Source organism: Gavia stellata, chromosome 10 (genome assembly GCF_030936135.1).
Source record: "Gavia stellata isolate bGavSte3 chromosome 10, bGavSte3.hap2, whole genome shotgun sequence".
Lineage (NCBI taxonomy): Eukaryota > Metazoa > Chordata > Aves > Gaviiformes > Gaviidae > Gavia > Gavia stellata.
In genome coordinates this window covers 26,250,072-26,262,707 of record NC_082603.1, presented here as the reverse complement: position 1 = coordinate 26,262,707, position 12,636 = coordinate 26,250,072, and the positions used below count along the sequence as shown (strand labels likewise).

Sequence of the window (12,636 nt, the reverse complement as noted above, 5' to 3'; positions counted from 1 at the left end):
AAGGGTCTTGGCTTTCGTCTTAACTCCACTGGTGAGTTTGACCTTGAACCTGTATCAATTCAGGCGAGTAAAACATTGCAAAAACATGCAAAAGCATTGTTTAGTGCACACCAGTGCAATGTGGAGGAGTGAACAGTGACCTGTGAGTCAGGCAGGTCTGTCTCCTCTGCTATGGACTTGATGTTTGACTTGAGACATCCCTTTGCTTCCCTGCCTCAGTTTCCCCATGGGCACAGTGGTCTCTTTCTCAGCAGACTTTTCTCCCAAGGACCCCTTGCTCCCCTTTGTCTAGATGTGGGTCCACACAAAGCCACCCACTGCGACCCAGCCCATCTGCCTCCATGTACCTGCTCGCCTCCATGTAGCTGCTCCCCTCCATGGCAGGGACTCTTTAATCTCCTATGGCTCTTCGAGTGCCTCAGCAGGTCTACTTGGAGGGTGCAAAGCAGGCTTGGATTTTTAAACCATCCCAGTCCTGAGGGTTGATTCAACCTTCACTCCCTCCAGTCACTCCCTACCGCCTGTGTCGCTGCTGCAGGCTGTGCTAGGAGCCGTGGGGCTGCCCATGGCCATGCCGTTCGTGGCAGGAGGAGCCGTACCTCCGGTTCAAGAAGGAGGTGGAGATGCTCGCATATTGATAGGGAAAAGGGCTTCCTCAGCAGCATCCGGCCACCTGGAAACGCAGCTGTGCCTGCTGATAAATCTGCCCTTTGAAACATCGAGTCAGTCCGGACACAGCTGGCTGTGTCTCCATTAAATATTTACCAACTGTTTAAAGAGCAGGATCGGAGCACAGGTCACAGTGTGCAAGTGGATGCGGGAAGACGCTGCCCTGATGCTTCCCAGCACAGGCAAAAAAAATCCCACCTCTGCTCAGCCCATCATAAAGGTTATGTTGCTGTCACACAGCCAAAGAGCCAACCTCTGCCTTGGGAAGCCCTTGCACGGATTTCCGGAGACTGGGAGAGGGCTGGGTGCTGACCCTGTTCACATGCGCCTTCTGGAGGCACCTACTGCAGCCAGCACCGTGGGGCAGGAGCAGGAGCTGGATGGGCTGCAGGTATGTCCCCATGCCGCTGCTCTCGTAAAACCAGCAGTGCCTTAGCTGAGGAGGCATCCTCTGAGCAAGGGTGCCACTGAACGGGAACGCAGTAGAAGGCCAGCTTAATTTGTTACCACGTAGCTAATTGCTGTCAGCTCCAGACAGTTTCTTAGAGGATGCCAAAGCCAATTTTGTTCAGAGCCCTTCATAAATTTCCCCAGTTAAGAACAAAGAGAAGAACATTCCCTGCTGACACATATTGTTACAGAAAACAACAGTGAACTCTTATAACCGTTAATAATGGATGTGACAATGGATGAAAAATCAAGCATTAGAGGACTACCTAGCCCTGATGGGAGAAGGCTATTCACCTTCCTTTCCATATCCAGTTCCACACTCTGTTGGAACAGGATCAGGTTCTGGGCCTCTGGCCATCAAGTGCAACCTTGCAATGTTTTGTAATGCACGATCTAGCTGCCCAAAACCCTTTTTCAAGGTGGGGCCCATAAGAGGACCCACCATCCAAAACCAGCAGAGATCATCACAGACAAACTATGGCATTTGTTTTGGGGCTATGTTGGCTGCGTTATTGCCTTCAGCTCAACTCATGGTTCTTGTGTGCTTGTAGTGAGAGACATCTGTGCTGGAAAGACCTCAGATACTAGCTGTTCCAATGTCTGTTGGAAATAGTTTGCTTCTGACCTGCAAGCCTGTGGGATTTTCTACTCCTAAGGCAATACCAGCGTGCTTTGTCATGGGGTGGAACAGCCTCTCTTTCTGGTGCATGCAGACATCACGGCAGTGCTGAGCCCTACCCCACGAGCCTCCTGAAACAGCCTCTGGCCACCATGGGAGCAGCACAGGCTAAGGGAGCTGGTGAGCAATTGGGTACCCCACAGCTATGCATCTTCTCATCATACCATTCCCCATCCCGTGCAGGGAAGTCTTGTGATTTCAAGCTGTTTTTTCCCCTTCTCCCATTGTCCTCTCAGGCTATGCAGGAAATAAGAGAGCAGCTATTTCCTTGCTTCTTTGTTCAGCTGATCCCACAGCCCTTCCTCCCCAGCGAAGAACTTCCCACAGTCCAGAAAGCCCCTGTAAACCTGACGCCCCAAGGTTCACTGGCCAAACTTCACCTTTTCCGTTTCCCAGTCAATCATTCTCCCCTGCACGCTCCACTGAAGGCAGCTTTGCAGGGGTCAGCTTTGGACTCACAAACTATTTGCTGACCCGAGGCAGAGGTGCTAGGAGGAGGGACAGGTCTGGGGAGGCAGAGAAGGTCTCCTGCTCCTGCCTTGCTTTTCTTTCTCACTCCATCCCCGGAGACCAGAAGGCCACGTTATGATCCAGCAACAGCTGAGACAGCTCCTGCCAGAGAGGGAGGTGAATCTTTCTGCTGCCCTTGCCCTGCTCTGCGGCTCGGCGGCAGCCGTGGTGGTCTGGAAATGGCTGGGCAAAAGGCAGATCCAGAAGAAAATCGAAGATGCTCAGAGGACCCGGGATGAGGGTGTGAAGAAAATGGCAAAGGTTGTCCAGCAGTTCAGGGAGCAGGTAACCCATCCTTCTGGGGGGTCTGAGTCTCACAGGGGTGTCTGCTGATGTTGTTCTTCAGCTCCTTCTTCCAGCTCATGCCTCCATAGCTTTTATAACAAGGAGTCCAGGGGAGGTGTGCCCGCAGCCCTCAGCAAGAGGAAAGGCTGCCTTGGGAGGAAGGGAGATGACTGCTCTCCTCAAGCTGGATGAGATGCAGTGGGAGTCTACAGCCATGGAGACGTGAATTACTTACTGGGAAGAGGTTTTGGACAACACAGATGATGAAGCACTGGACCTTCATTGATCCAAAACCCAGTTCTTTTGGGATCTAGAAATGTCTCTTGCCTCTACGGGTAGAAGCAAGAAAGCTGCTTCTTCTTCCTCTTCCTAACTCTGAGTTTACACATCTCTCCACACCCCCGTATCTTTGTCTCTAAAACCTGGCTTCTGGATGGCTCTTGAGGAGTCTTCAAAAGAGTTTTCACTAGAGTTCCCAGCAAGTGAGACCTCCCAGCCCCGCAGGCTGCCCAGAAGATGCTTGGCCTAACTTAACACTATGAAGCACAGGGCATTCAGTGTCCCTGGGAGCAACCAGGACATGATGTGGGGACAAATGAGGCAGTCACCCAACTAGCATGGGTGTGGCCCTGAATTTCTACTGCAACACTGATTTCTAACCAGTGTGGTTAGATGTGAGTAGACCTTACTCACCTGCGAGTCCCTATCGACTTCTTTGCAGTTTGCTGGGCTTGAGCTATTAGACGTTTGTCCTCAGACCGGGCTAACCCACACTGCTTGTACCCGTTCTGAGGGGTGAAGGGCCAGCCTGAGACTTGTGTGGAAGGACTTTGGTACCTTCTGCCCAGGTTGGTGTTTGCTCAGCTGAGATGATTGCCCCTTGGTCAGTGGGTAAGCCCCACAGTGCCAGGAGGAAGGCCCTGATGTGAGGCATTGCCTTGTCCTCTGCTGCAGTGGATGCACGAAGCTTTTCTGCACCTTCAGAGACAGCAGGGCTCCTGTGCTTGCATCACGTTCATGACATCCAAACTCAGGATGAAACACTCAGCAGCTCAAGGTCTGAACCCCCACACGCAGGGTCCGCCTTTCCAGCAAGCTCTTTATAATATTGGCAAAAATTAAGAGACTTATCCTCTCTGAGCCAAAGGGTAACTGGAGCTGCTGTCCTGGCATCCCCTTCATCTTCCCTTTGCAGGTCCCCAGTGTCCAGACGGATGCCATCCTGTCCCTGCCCCTGCTGGAACTCACTGGGAGACTGCAAGAAGGGTCTCTGTCCCCCAAGACTGTCCTCTACACCTACTTAGAGAAGGTGAGTGCCTGTCTGCGGTGTGATGTGCAAACCACTTATGTTCTCCATGCCATGGTGTGTGGGCTGGTGGATGAGATTTGTTGGAGCTGGTGATTATGACAAGTCTTTAATATAGCAGATATCAGAAGAAAGATATGAAAAGGCAGGGATCTCTCTGTCTTCTGGGTCAGACCCGTCACTGGACAGTCCTTTGAGATGGCTTGAGCTGGAATGCTCTGGGGAGGGGGTTACCATGCATACCAAGCCACTAGCCCTTGTTTTGAAGATCCAGGTAGCTACTGAATGCAGCTGTGTAACGATACTGTTCTTAACTAACACCCGTTTCTCCACATGTCCGGCAAAGGCCCTGGAAGTGACCCAGCAGACAAACTGCTTACGACATTTTATCCCAGAGTGTGAGGAGCAGCTCCAGAAAATACAACAGCAGAGGGAGAAAGGGCTGCTCTATGGCATCCCCGTCAGCATCAAGGATCACATTGGCCACAAGGTGCTTCCCTTTGTGCTCATGAAGTGTCCCAGCGTGGGCTGGGTTGGGTGGTGAAGTGGTGGGACACAGAGAATGGGGAAGGGGCCTAATCCCTCCCTGCTTACACCATGGGAAGCCTGGCTGGGTCTGAGGCTGTGGCCCCACATCTCATTGCAGCTGCAACCCTGGCAGTTAGAAGCCTCCATCAGCAAAAAAAAAGGGGTGAATAGTTATACACTTGAACGATTTCTTCTCTGATACGTGAGATAGCACAGGCTGGGCTACATGGTCATTTGGGCCATAACTCAGACTTCTACACAGAGGTTTGCAGTATCAGGGATAAGAACATGGCTCAGCTTCTAGAAAGTCATTAGTAGCAGGAACCGTTGACCTTGAATCCCTGTTGTGCTGTAGCCTTGCCACTGAGCCCTTTAGCAAAGAGCCTGTGCATGAAATACACCAGGGACCCCCTCACAGACAAGCCCTGGTGAGGGCTGACCACACACTCCTGAGCTGAATTTGTTAGGCAATGTCCTCCGTGTTGACCTACCAACACAGTTAAGAGGACTCTAAGCCCAAACCAAGCTCCAAACACCAAGGCTAACTGAAAAAGGATCACACTGTGTTTGCCTGGGATGTACATTCCCTCCCTGAACATCCACTGGTGGCTTCACTTGGTCACCAGGACAGTGGGTTTGATCCTGAGCTAGTGCACCTATGGAGTTGCATCTGGGTCAGGGGAGAGAAATAGCATGGAAAAGAGCAAGGACAGCTTCAGGAGAAGCCTTGACCCTGTAGGTGCTTGGCAGCCCTCTGCCAAGGATGGAAGGAGAGGGAGTCCTTGGCTCTTCATGCAAGAACTTGCAAGGGAGTGGGTTAGTACCTGCCCCACCCCAAAGGGGACACCAGATCATCCTTCCAAAACTGCAGGGGAACTGAGCTGACCATGTCCGTTGTCACTTCTCCTCTCTGCAGGGGCATCTGTCAACCTGTGGGCTTGCGCAATGCCTGGGCACTCTGGTGCAGGAGGACAGCGTCCTAGTCAAGGTTTTGAAGAGACAGGGGGCCATCCCATTTGCAATGACCAATGTGCCGCAATCCCTCTTCAAGTAATGTACATCATTAGAAATCTTTTCTCTGGTTGTGCTCCTGAAGCTAAAACCCAGCCTGTAGGTCCCGGAACAGGCTCCTTCCTGTCTCCCGAGATGTTGCCTGGACAAGTCTCTCTTCCATCAGCTGCTAACAATCTCAGTTCAACTGAAAATAGCTTTCAGATAAGATTAAGAGGGAAAAAAACTACCATTACATAAGAGAAATCAAGAGCATTTATGCATGGGAGGGAGGGCAGAGGCTCATGGGAATGAGCCATGTTCCAAAGGATTTATGGGATGGCAGGATGGGGTTGGCTATGCCACATAAACTCACTGTAAGGGAGAGCTGACAAACTCAAGGCATTAGGTTGTTTCCAACAACCCGCTTGCTGGTTTTCTTCTCCCCAGCTATGACTGCAGCAACTCCATCTTCGGCCAGACCTTGAACCCCTTCAACCACCAGAAGAGCCCCGGGGGCTCCTCGGGAGGGGAGGGAGCTCTGATCGCAGGGGGAGGCTCCATCCTGGGCATCGGCTCAGACATCGGTGGCAGCATCCGCCTGCCCTCCAGCTTCTGCGGGCTGTGCGGGCTCAAACCCACGGCCGAAAGGCTCAGGTAGGTGCTGGGGTCTGCCCTTCCCACCCTGCCAGGAGCCTGTTAATTTTCAAGCTCAGCAGAAGGGGCGAGGTGCTCAGCGAGTACTTGTGGGGAAAAGAGAGGATGGTTTCTTAAAGGTTGGCTTGCTTTGCTCAAAACCTCTCCCAAGAGGCAGCGTTGTTAGGTTTTGTGGGGAAATGGCTGTGTTTTCATTGTAAATCTGGCCTGCAGTTAAAAGGAAAAGGGGCCTGAAGTGGTTAAATAATGCCAAAATGGAACATTTTTGGTTAAACCAAAACTAAGATTTGTTGGGGTTTAGGTTTTTTTTTTTCATTTTGACCAAAATTTTCTTTTTCACATGACTCAACTCAAATACTTTTAATAATTGCCTTCTGGTTCGGGTCCAGAACTGAAGACCCCACTATGCTATTCAAACATATTGGGACTATCTCACTGTTACTGAAATGACAATATGCTTCTTTCTCTTTTCCCACAGCCTGTCCGGAGTGAGTGGCCCAGTCAGTGGGATCCTGTCAGGTACTTAAAATTGCTTTTCTCTATACGCTGTGAAGAGTCCTATGTACTTCTCTAGGCCTGAGGAAAGCCTGAGACACCCAAGATCTGTTCAGAGTCCATCTGAAACATCCCACCTCATTGCCTGATCATCGTCTGCAGCCAACGCGGCCGCGCAGAGGGGTGGACCGGTGTTTGGCACACCCGTTTGCTTAACGTGGACATCCGCTCTCGTCCCACTCCAGTTCCTTGCGCGCTGGGGCCAATGGCGAGGGACGTGGACAGCCTGGCCCTGTGCATGAAGGCGCTGCTCTGCCAGGAGATGTTCCAGCTGGACCCCACTGTGCCCCCCATCCCCTTCGATGAGGAGGTGAGTCCTTAAGTCAGCAAGCCCCAGTTCTTTCGAGGATGCTGCACGCTCAACGTATGCATTCTTTAATGGTCCAGTGATCTTTACTGTACTGGTTGCCAGTAACTTGTTAGCTTTCTTTGAGGGCACAATTCATAATTATTAGAAAAAAATATGTTAAGAAGTAGTTATCCTTTCTGCCTTCTCAGCTGGCATGTAGCTTATCAGATTGAGAGAAAAAAGTGGGGAGGAAGGCAACACCAGGAGCAAAAAGATGGAGATTTTTAGGGGAAGATGAGACACGATCAGAAACTTCTACAGCAAATCTCTTGACTGAGGACATTTCCTTTTCCTCTGCAGCAGACAAACTTCAGGAGGTTTCTCCACCTCCATCCTTTGTAGCAATGGTTGAATCTATTAGTCTTGAGTGGCTGTGCTCTATCTGAAGGGAGGGATGAAGGGGAGGCTGGAGAAAAAGGCAGGGGTGGACATTTGGAAAGGGTAACGTATGGACTACAAGCAGCAAACCAGAAAATTAGTTACTCCCTAACATCTGGAGCTTTTGTCCCCTTCTACAGTGGGCTTCAGCACGGGGGAAGTCCTACCCCCAGCAAGGTTGGAAATGCTTAACTGGTGGCTCTTTGCTCCAGGTGTACTCCAGCTCCGCTCCCCTGCGGGTCGGGTACTACGACACAGACGGCTACTTCCCTCTGCCCCCCTGCATGCGGCGGGCAGTGCAGGAAACCAGGGGGGCTCTGCAGGCAGCCGGGCACCAGGTGAGCACAACCACCCCGCGCTCTTCTCCCCGAGGCGTCCCCAGCTTTGCTCCTCACTGCTGAAATCACCCTTCAGAGACCAGACATAGACCCCAAGCCCAGTTGTGGGATAAATGACCTAGCAGAGGTACAGAATTAAGTTACTACAGCCACATAACACAATGCAGACGCACGCCTACCTGGGCTAGTAGTGCATCTCATGGGGAAACAGCACTAGCAATCAGCAAGCTTGTACCTGCAAGGTGCAACGAATCCATCTCTGATCTGGTGGCTGTGGTCCGCACCAGACAGCAGCATCCATAAAGTCCTGGATTTGACTCTGGAAGGTTCCTCTGGCATTTTCTAGGTCTGTTGTTCCCCAGCAGGGCTCTGAGAGGTGTTTTTTCCCCTTCCTCCCCAATGTCCATGGAGACTTCTGTTTTTCCTGGACCACTGAGGGAAAAGGACTGTGAGACATGGCATGGGAAACACCTTTCTCTCCCTATGGAAACATGCTAGTGGTGGTCTTCATAGCAAAGTGAGTCCATGTCTGAGCAGGTGTTGATTCTGCTGGGACAGGTGGGAAACTGGTGTAGTTTCTGGCTCAGTGAATGCCTGAAGCAGGATGGAGGAGGAAACAGCTCTGGAGAGATCTCAGAGCTGAGCCAAACAGCCATCAGGGAGGAATAATCCCACAGGGAGATGCCTGGGCTAGTAAAGTGTTGAACCGGGACCTCCATTGGCATGTGAAGCCCAGGGAGGTGCTGCTCTGCCTTTGAAGTATATCCACAGTCAGACCTCGGAAATTATTCACATCCCCAGACTGCCACATAATCTTGTGTTTTGGTGCAGCTGGTGCCCTTTTCTCCACCTCGGATCCACTATGTCATGACTGAACTGTTTTTGAAGACGTTTTTTGCTGACGGAGGCTGTGCTTGGCTGGATGTGTTGTAAGTAGGAGCCTCCTGGCAGCAGTGCTGTAAAATACCTCCACCCCCACGCCCATGAGCACAACGCACAGGCAAAAGGAGCCCATCTCTCCCACCCCAAACAGGAGATACTCAGGTTTCTGAGAAGGAGCAAACAGCTTCTCTGGCATGATCCCCTCCTCTTGTCATCTCTCAGCACAGGAGATATTGTAGATCCAAGCTTGAAATCACAGGTGAATTGCTGCAAGATCCCAACTCTGGGGAAGAAGCTGCTGGCTCTGATTCTTAAACCTCTGGTGAGTCCCTGGCCTCAGACTTGAAGCAGAGTGGTGTCAGCAAGGCCTTGAGATGCTTGAAAGTGTGATGCTACTGAGAGACTCCTTTAACTAAAAAAAACTGGTATTTCAGGCCACAGCACATGCTATCACTTTGGAGGGTCTTTTCTAGACCCCTGCTGGGATTTCTCCAATGAAAAAGGAAATGAGAGAAGGACCATCCAAGAGCTGTAAAAGATTAATGAAGAGCCCACCGCAAGTGGTTCCTCAAATGCTAGACCTAGCAGTGCCCGGTTTCCTACAGATTCATGCATTGGGATTACTGCAGCAGAGGGACTCGAAGTTGAAGGTCTATCCCTGTGTTGGAGGCCTCCCAAGGATCACAACTTCATGGGGACTCCTAGTGATTAATAAGGGCTGTCTCTCCCTGTAACCCTTTCACCAGCTGCGCATCCTTTTGTAGGGCTTTTCTCCTCCTTTTTCTCTGCCTCTCTGTCCAGTTGGGTTGTTCTCAGCTGAAAGAACCAAAAAGGTAGCAGTGAGTGGGAGTCAATCAAAGTGCTTGTAGAGGTCTTGTCTTGTTTCTGTGAGATACCAAGCTAAAAAAATGTTTGATTTATCAAAAATAATGAAAGGTGGCTTAGTTCAAGTCAGTGCATTCCTCTGTGAGCAGGAAATATAGGGCTGTAAGAAACAAATTGGGAACCAACAACCAGAAATTGGAAGCAAAGTAAATTCAGAACCATGAGAAGCATTTTTAATTATCATCATTCACTCTCAGTGCAGCATCCCCAGGGACGGAGGCAGGATGGGACCGGGGGTTTCCCGGGATGGCACAAGTTACTGCACCCCCATGTCATGTCCCTAACAGGAACCTCTTGCCTTTTCAGTTTCCCCGCCTGGCTGACTATCTGAGTGCCTTGGGTGGAATGAGGTAAGATGGCATCATCCCCAGGGATGTCCATGAAAATGAACGGTACTTTCTCCTCTAAGTGTCCATGGTGGGGGGAACTGGATTCATGACAGGCTCTGACCTGCTCTCTGCAGGGGCTGTCCCTCCACCCTGGACATGGCTTCAGCCTTTAGGAACACATCTCCCCAGTGTTGCACTGCCCCTAGTGTTATCCTGAAAGGATTGAGGGACTTGGATGGATAAGGTCATATAGGAAGCCTGTGCCGGAGATGAGTACTAAATCCAGGCTCACAAGAGAAACCTTCTCTCTACCACTTCCAGACATTTGTTGCTTAATTGCTCGGCTAAATGCCAAAGGAAACTTTAGACAAATTGTGAGAGATGTATTGTTTTAAGTAATTGCTAAAATTGCCAGGGCTTATCAACCTGGAGGATTATTTAAGCAACTCCTCCTCTTAAAGCTTAAAAACGTTGCTACGCTTTCCACTTGCAGGTCAGTGAAGGAGATGTGGAATCACCACCATCAAATAGAGGTACGTTTTGAGGACTTTTCTCTCTGGCATCATGCTTCAAGTTGAGGCTTTATGGCAACTGCCAGCTCAGAGGATCATCAGTTAGGAAAGGGGTTGTGCAGGGGCATGCTGGGGAGGAGACAAGACAGAGGGAAAGGCACAAAAGAGAGATAGAAATGGGTTAGACGGGCTTTTGGGTCAATCCAGCCAGGACTTTATCAGTTGCCCACAGTGCTTATGCCCAAATGCCCACATTCGACAGTCCCAGCACCACAAAGGCTGTCCTGGGAGTGGGATCGGCTGAAGAGGGACCTTTCCAATTCCTGGCCACGGTCTGGCCACGTGCTGTGGAGGCAGACACTTACACACTCCCCTGCCTCTTCTCTTGAACACAGCTGCCTGCTGCTGCCTCCTTGGCCATGCCAGAGCCTGGTGCATACCCTAGAGAAGCTGAGATGCTCCAGGCATGGACTTGGCCTCCATGTCATCTCCCCTCTCCTCCCCAAGGTATACCGCACTGAGTTCATCGCCCAGTGGAGGGAACTCCAGCTGGATGTTGTGCTGTGCCCTGTCCTGGGCCCTGCCTTCACCACGGGATACCCCGGGAAACTCCTCAGTAAGTGAGTCTGGGACCTTTCCAGGAGGGCAGAAGACCACAGTGGTTGAGACTGGACAGAACCGTCCACTACCATGGAGGTCTACCACCCACCTAAGCATTTTATGGGCATTAGAAAGGAAAAATAACTACCGCAAAGGTATCTGAGCAGGTGGAGACAGACACATGGAGGAACAACAGTTGGCAGTTGTTTCTTGCGGTAGAACTTGGACCTGCAGGTGACCAGCCCTGTGCAATCTCTCCTCCCAGCAGCAGCTGGTTCTCAGGGGCTTCAGTGAACACGTAATGTGTAAGTTTGAAGGAAGACAGAAGGCTGTGACTACCTGCATTCTCTCTTCTGCTTCTCTCAGCTGCCATCTCCTCCACAATGCTGTACAATGTCTTGAACTTCCCTGCTGGGGTTGTGCCCGTCAGCACCGTGACAGAAGCTGATGAGGAAGAGCTAAAGCTTTACCGAGGATACTGTGATGACCCCTGGGACCGAACGCTGAAACAGGTACGCAACATGGGAAGTGGTGGAGCAGAGAATGCTGATGGATGTTCAAGTAAGTTTCACTGAAATCAGGGGCTCCTAAATGTCTCCATCAATAGGGGCACAGTGCAAAAAAATTCACCTCTTCTTTATGTACCCCTTGCAAATCCCTTTTCTCCCAAGCCCCAAAAAACATAAGTCACTAAGCTTGAGGGGACTGGGGGAGCAGCCCCAGGCTGGATAATAGGCAGAAATCAGAAAGGAGCCATGCAGCAAAGCTTCTTTGGGTAGATCCTTGTGACAGCCACAGCCCACAGCACCTTCCTCCTGCTCTGTGATGCCTTCACCAGGCTCAGGCTGTCAGTGGAGCATGGATCAGGAATGAGGATGCTGAAGGAAAAGGGATCTGGCTGCAAGACAGCTCAAAGCAGAGCTGGGTGGGGGGGTGGGCGTCTTAAACACGCTGCCCAAGATTTGGTAACCATTTCATGAGAACAGCAAGAGCCTTCCCTCCGCCTCAGCGCACTAAGGCTGCTTGAATGGCAGGGCTCAGCCTCCAACCTCCCACTCTCTGGAATGAGCCACGTGCCTAACCCAAGTTTCCAAAAGCTGCTGGAGGTCTGAGCCCCCCGGGTAACCCCTCACCGCTTGTGCCCCCGCTGCAGGCTGTGGCAGGAGCCGTGGGGCTGCCTGTGGCTGTGCAGTGCGTGGCCTTGCCGTGGCGGGAGGAGCTGTGCCTTCGCTTCATGAAGGAGGTGGAGACCCTCAGCCGTGAGAAGAGAGCGGGATAGCCTCCATAGTCCCACGCCTGCAGGGCCAGAGGTGAGGGGAAAAGGACAGTGCTGCACGACTCCTCTTCTGCAATCAGCAGTGCAGAGATCACAGCGAGGAGGGAAGGAGGAAGGAAAAGCTATTTCCTGACCTCCCTCCTTGCCAGTAAGCACAGATCCTGTAAGGAACCAAGATGCCATGCAGAGGGCAGGACTGGCTTAAGCTGGGTTCAAATGATGATAAATCTATGAACTGTACCTTCCTGGAAGGATGGACATGGATGGGGAGGTTCACCTTCATTTTCATCTATGCTGCCTCTTGCAGAAGCAGGGTGATGCTTGAGAGAAAAGGATTGCAAAAGCTCAACAGCATTTTCTTGCTGGCACTGGAGTAACTTCATATGGATGTAACTGTGGGCTGCCCTGTAAGGAATACAGCCATGTCTACCCTCCCCATCACTTTATTTTGCTCACAA

The 12,636-nt window shown here is 51.3% G+C and overlaps 1 protein-coding gene across 1 annotated transcript; it reads left to right on the top strand.

Moving 5' to 3' along the window:
- Nucleotides 1-2,371: 2,371 nt before the first annotated feature.
- On the top strand, nt 2,372-12,181 carry LOC104260933 (vitamin D3 hydroxylase-associated protein). Its single transcript, XM_059822197.1, has 15 exons — nt 2,372-2,593; nt 3,789-3,902; nt 4,246-4,389; nt 5,344-5,477; nt 5,868-6,074; nt 6,553-6,593; nt 6,815-6,939; nt 7,569-7,694; nt 8,526-8,623; nt 8,799-8,898; nt 9,768-9,811; nt 10,284-10,323; nt 10,810-10,918; nt 11,269-11,414; nt 12,056-12,181. Exons 1-15 carry the CDS (start codon nt 2,384-2,386, stop codon nt 12,179-12,181), a joined length of 1,764 nt encoding a protein of 587 aa, XP_059678180.1. The 5' UTR covers nt 2,372-2,383.
- Nucleotides 12,182-12,636: the final 455 nt, after the last annotated feature.

Coding starts and splice junctions, on each gene's coding strand:
- LOC104260933 (XM_059822197.1), top strand. CDS start 2,384: ATGATCCAGCAACAGCTGAGACAGCTCCTGCCAGAGAGGGAGGTGAAT. Junction 6,075..6,552: donor CCCACGGCCGAAAGGCTCAG/GTAGGTGCTGGG, acceptor CTTTTCCCACAG/CCTGTCCGGAGTGAGTGGCC. Junction 6,940..7,568: donor CCATCCCCTTCGATGAGGAG/GTGAGTCCTTAA, acceptor TCTTTGCTCCAG/GTGTACTCCAGCTCCGCTCC.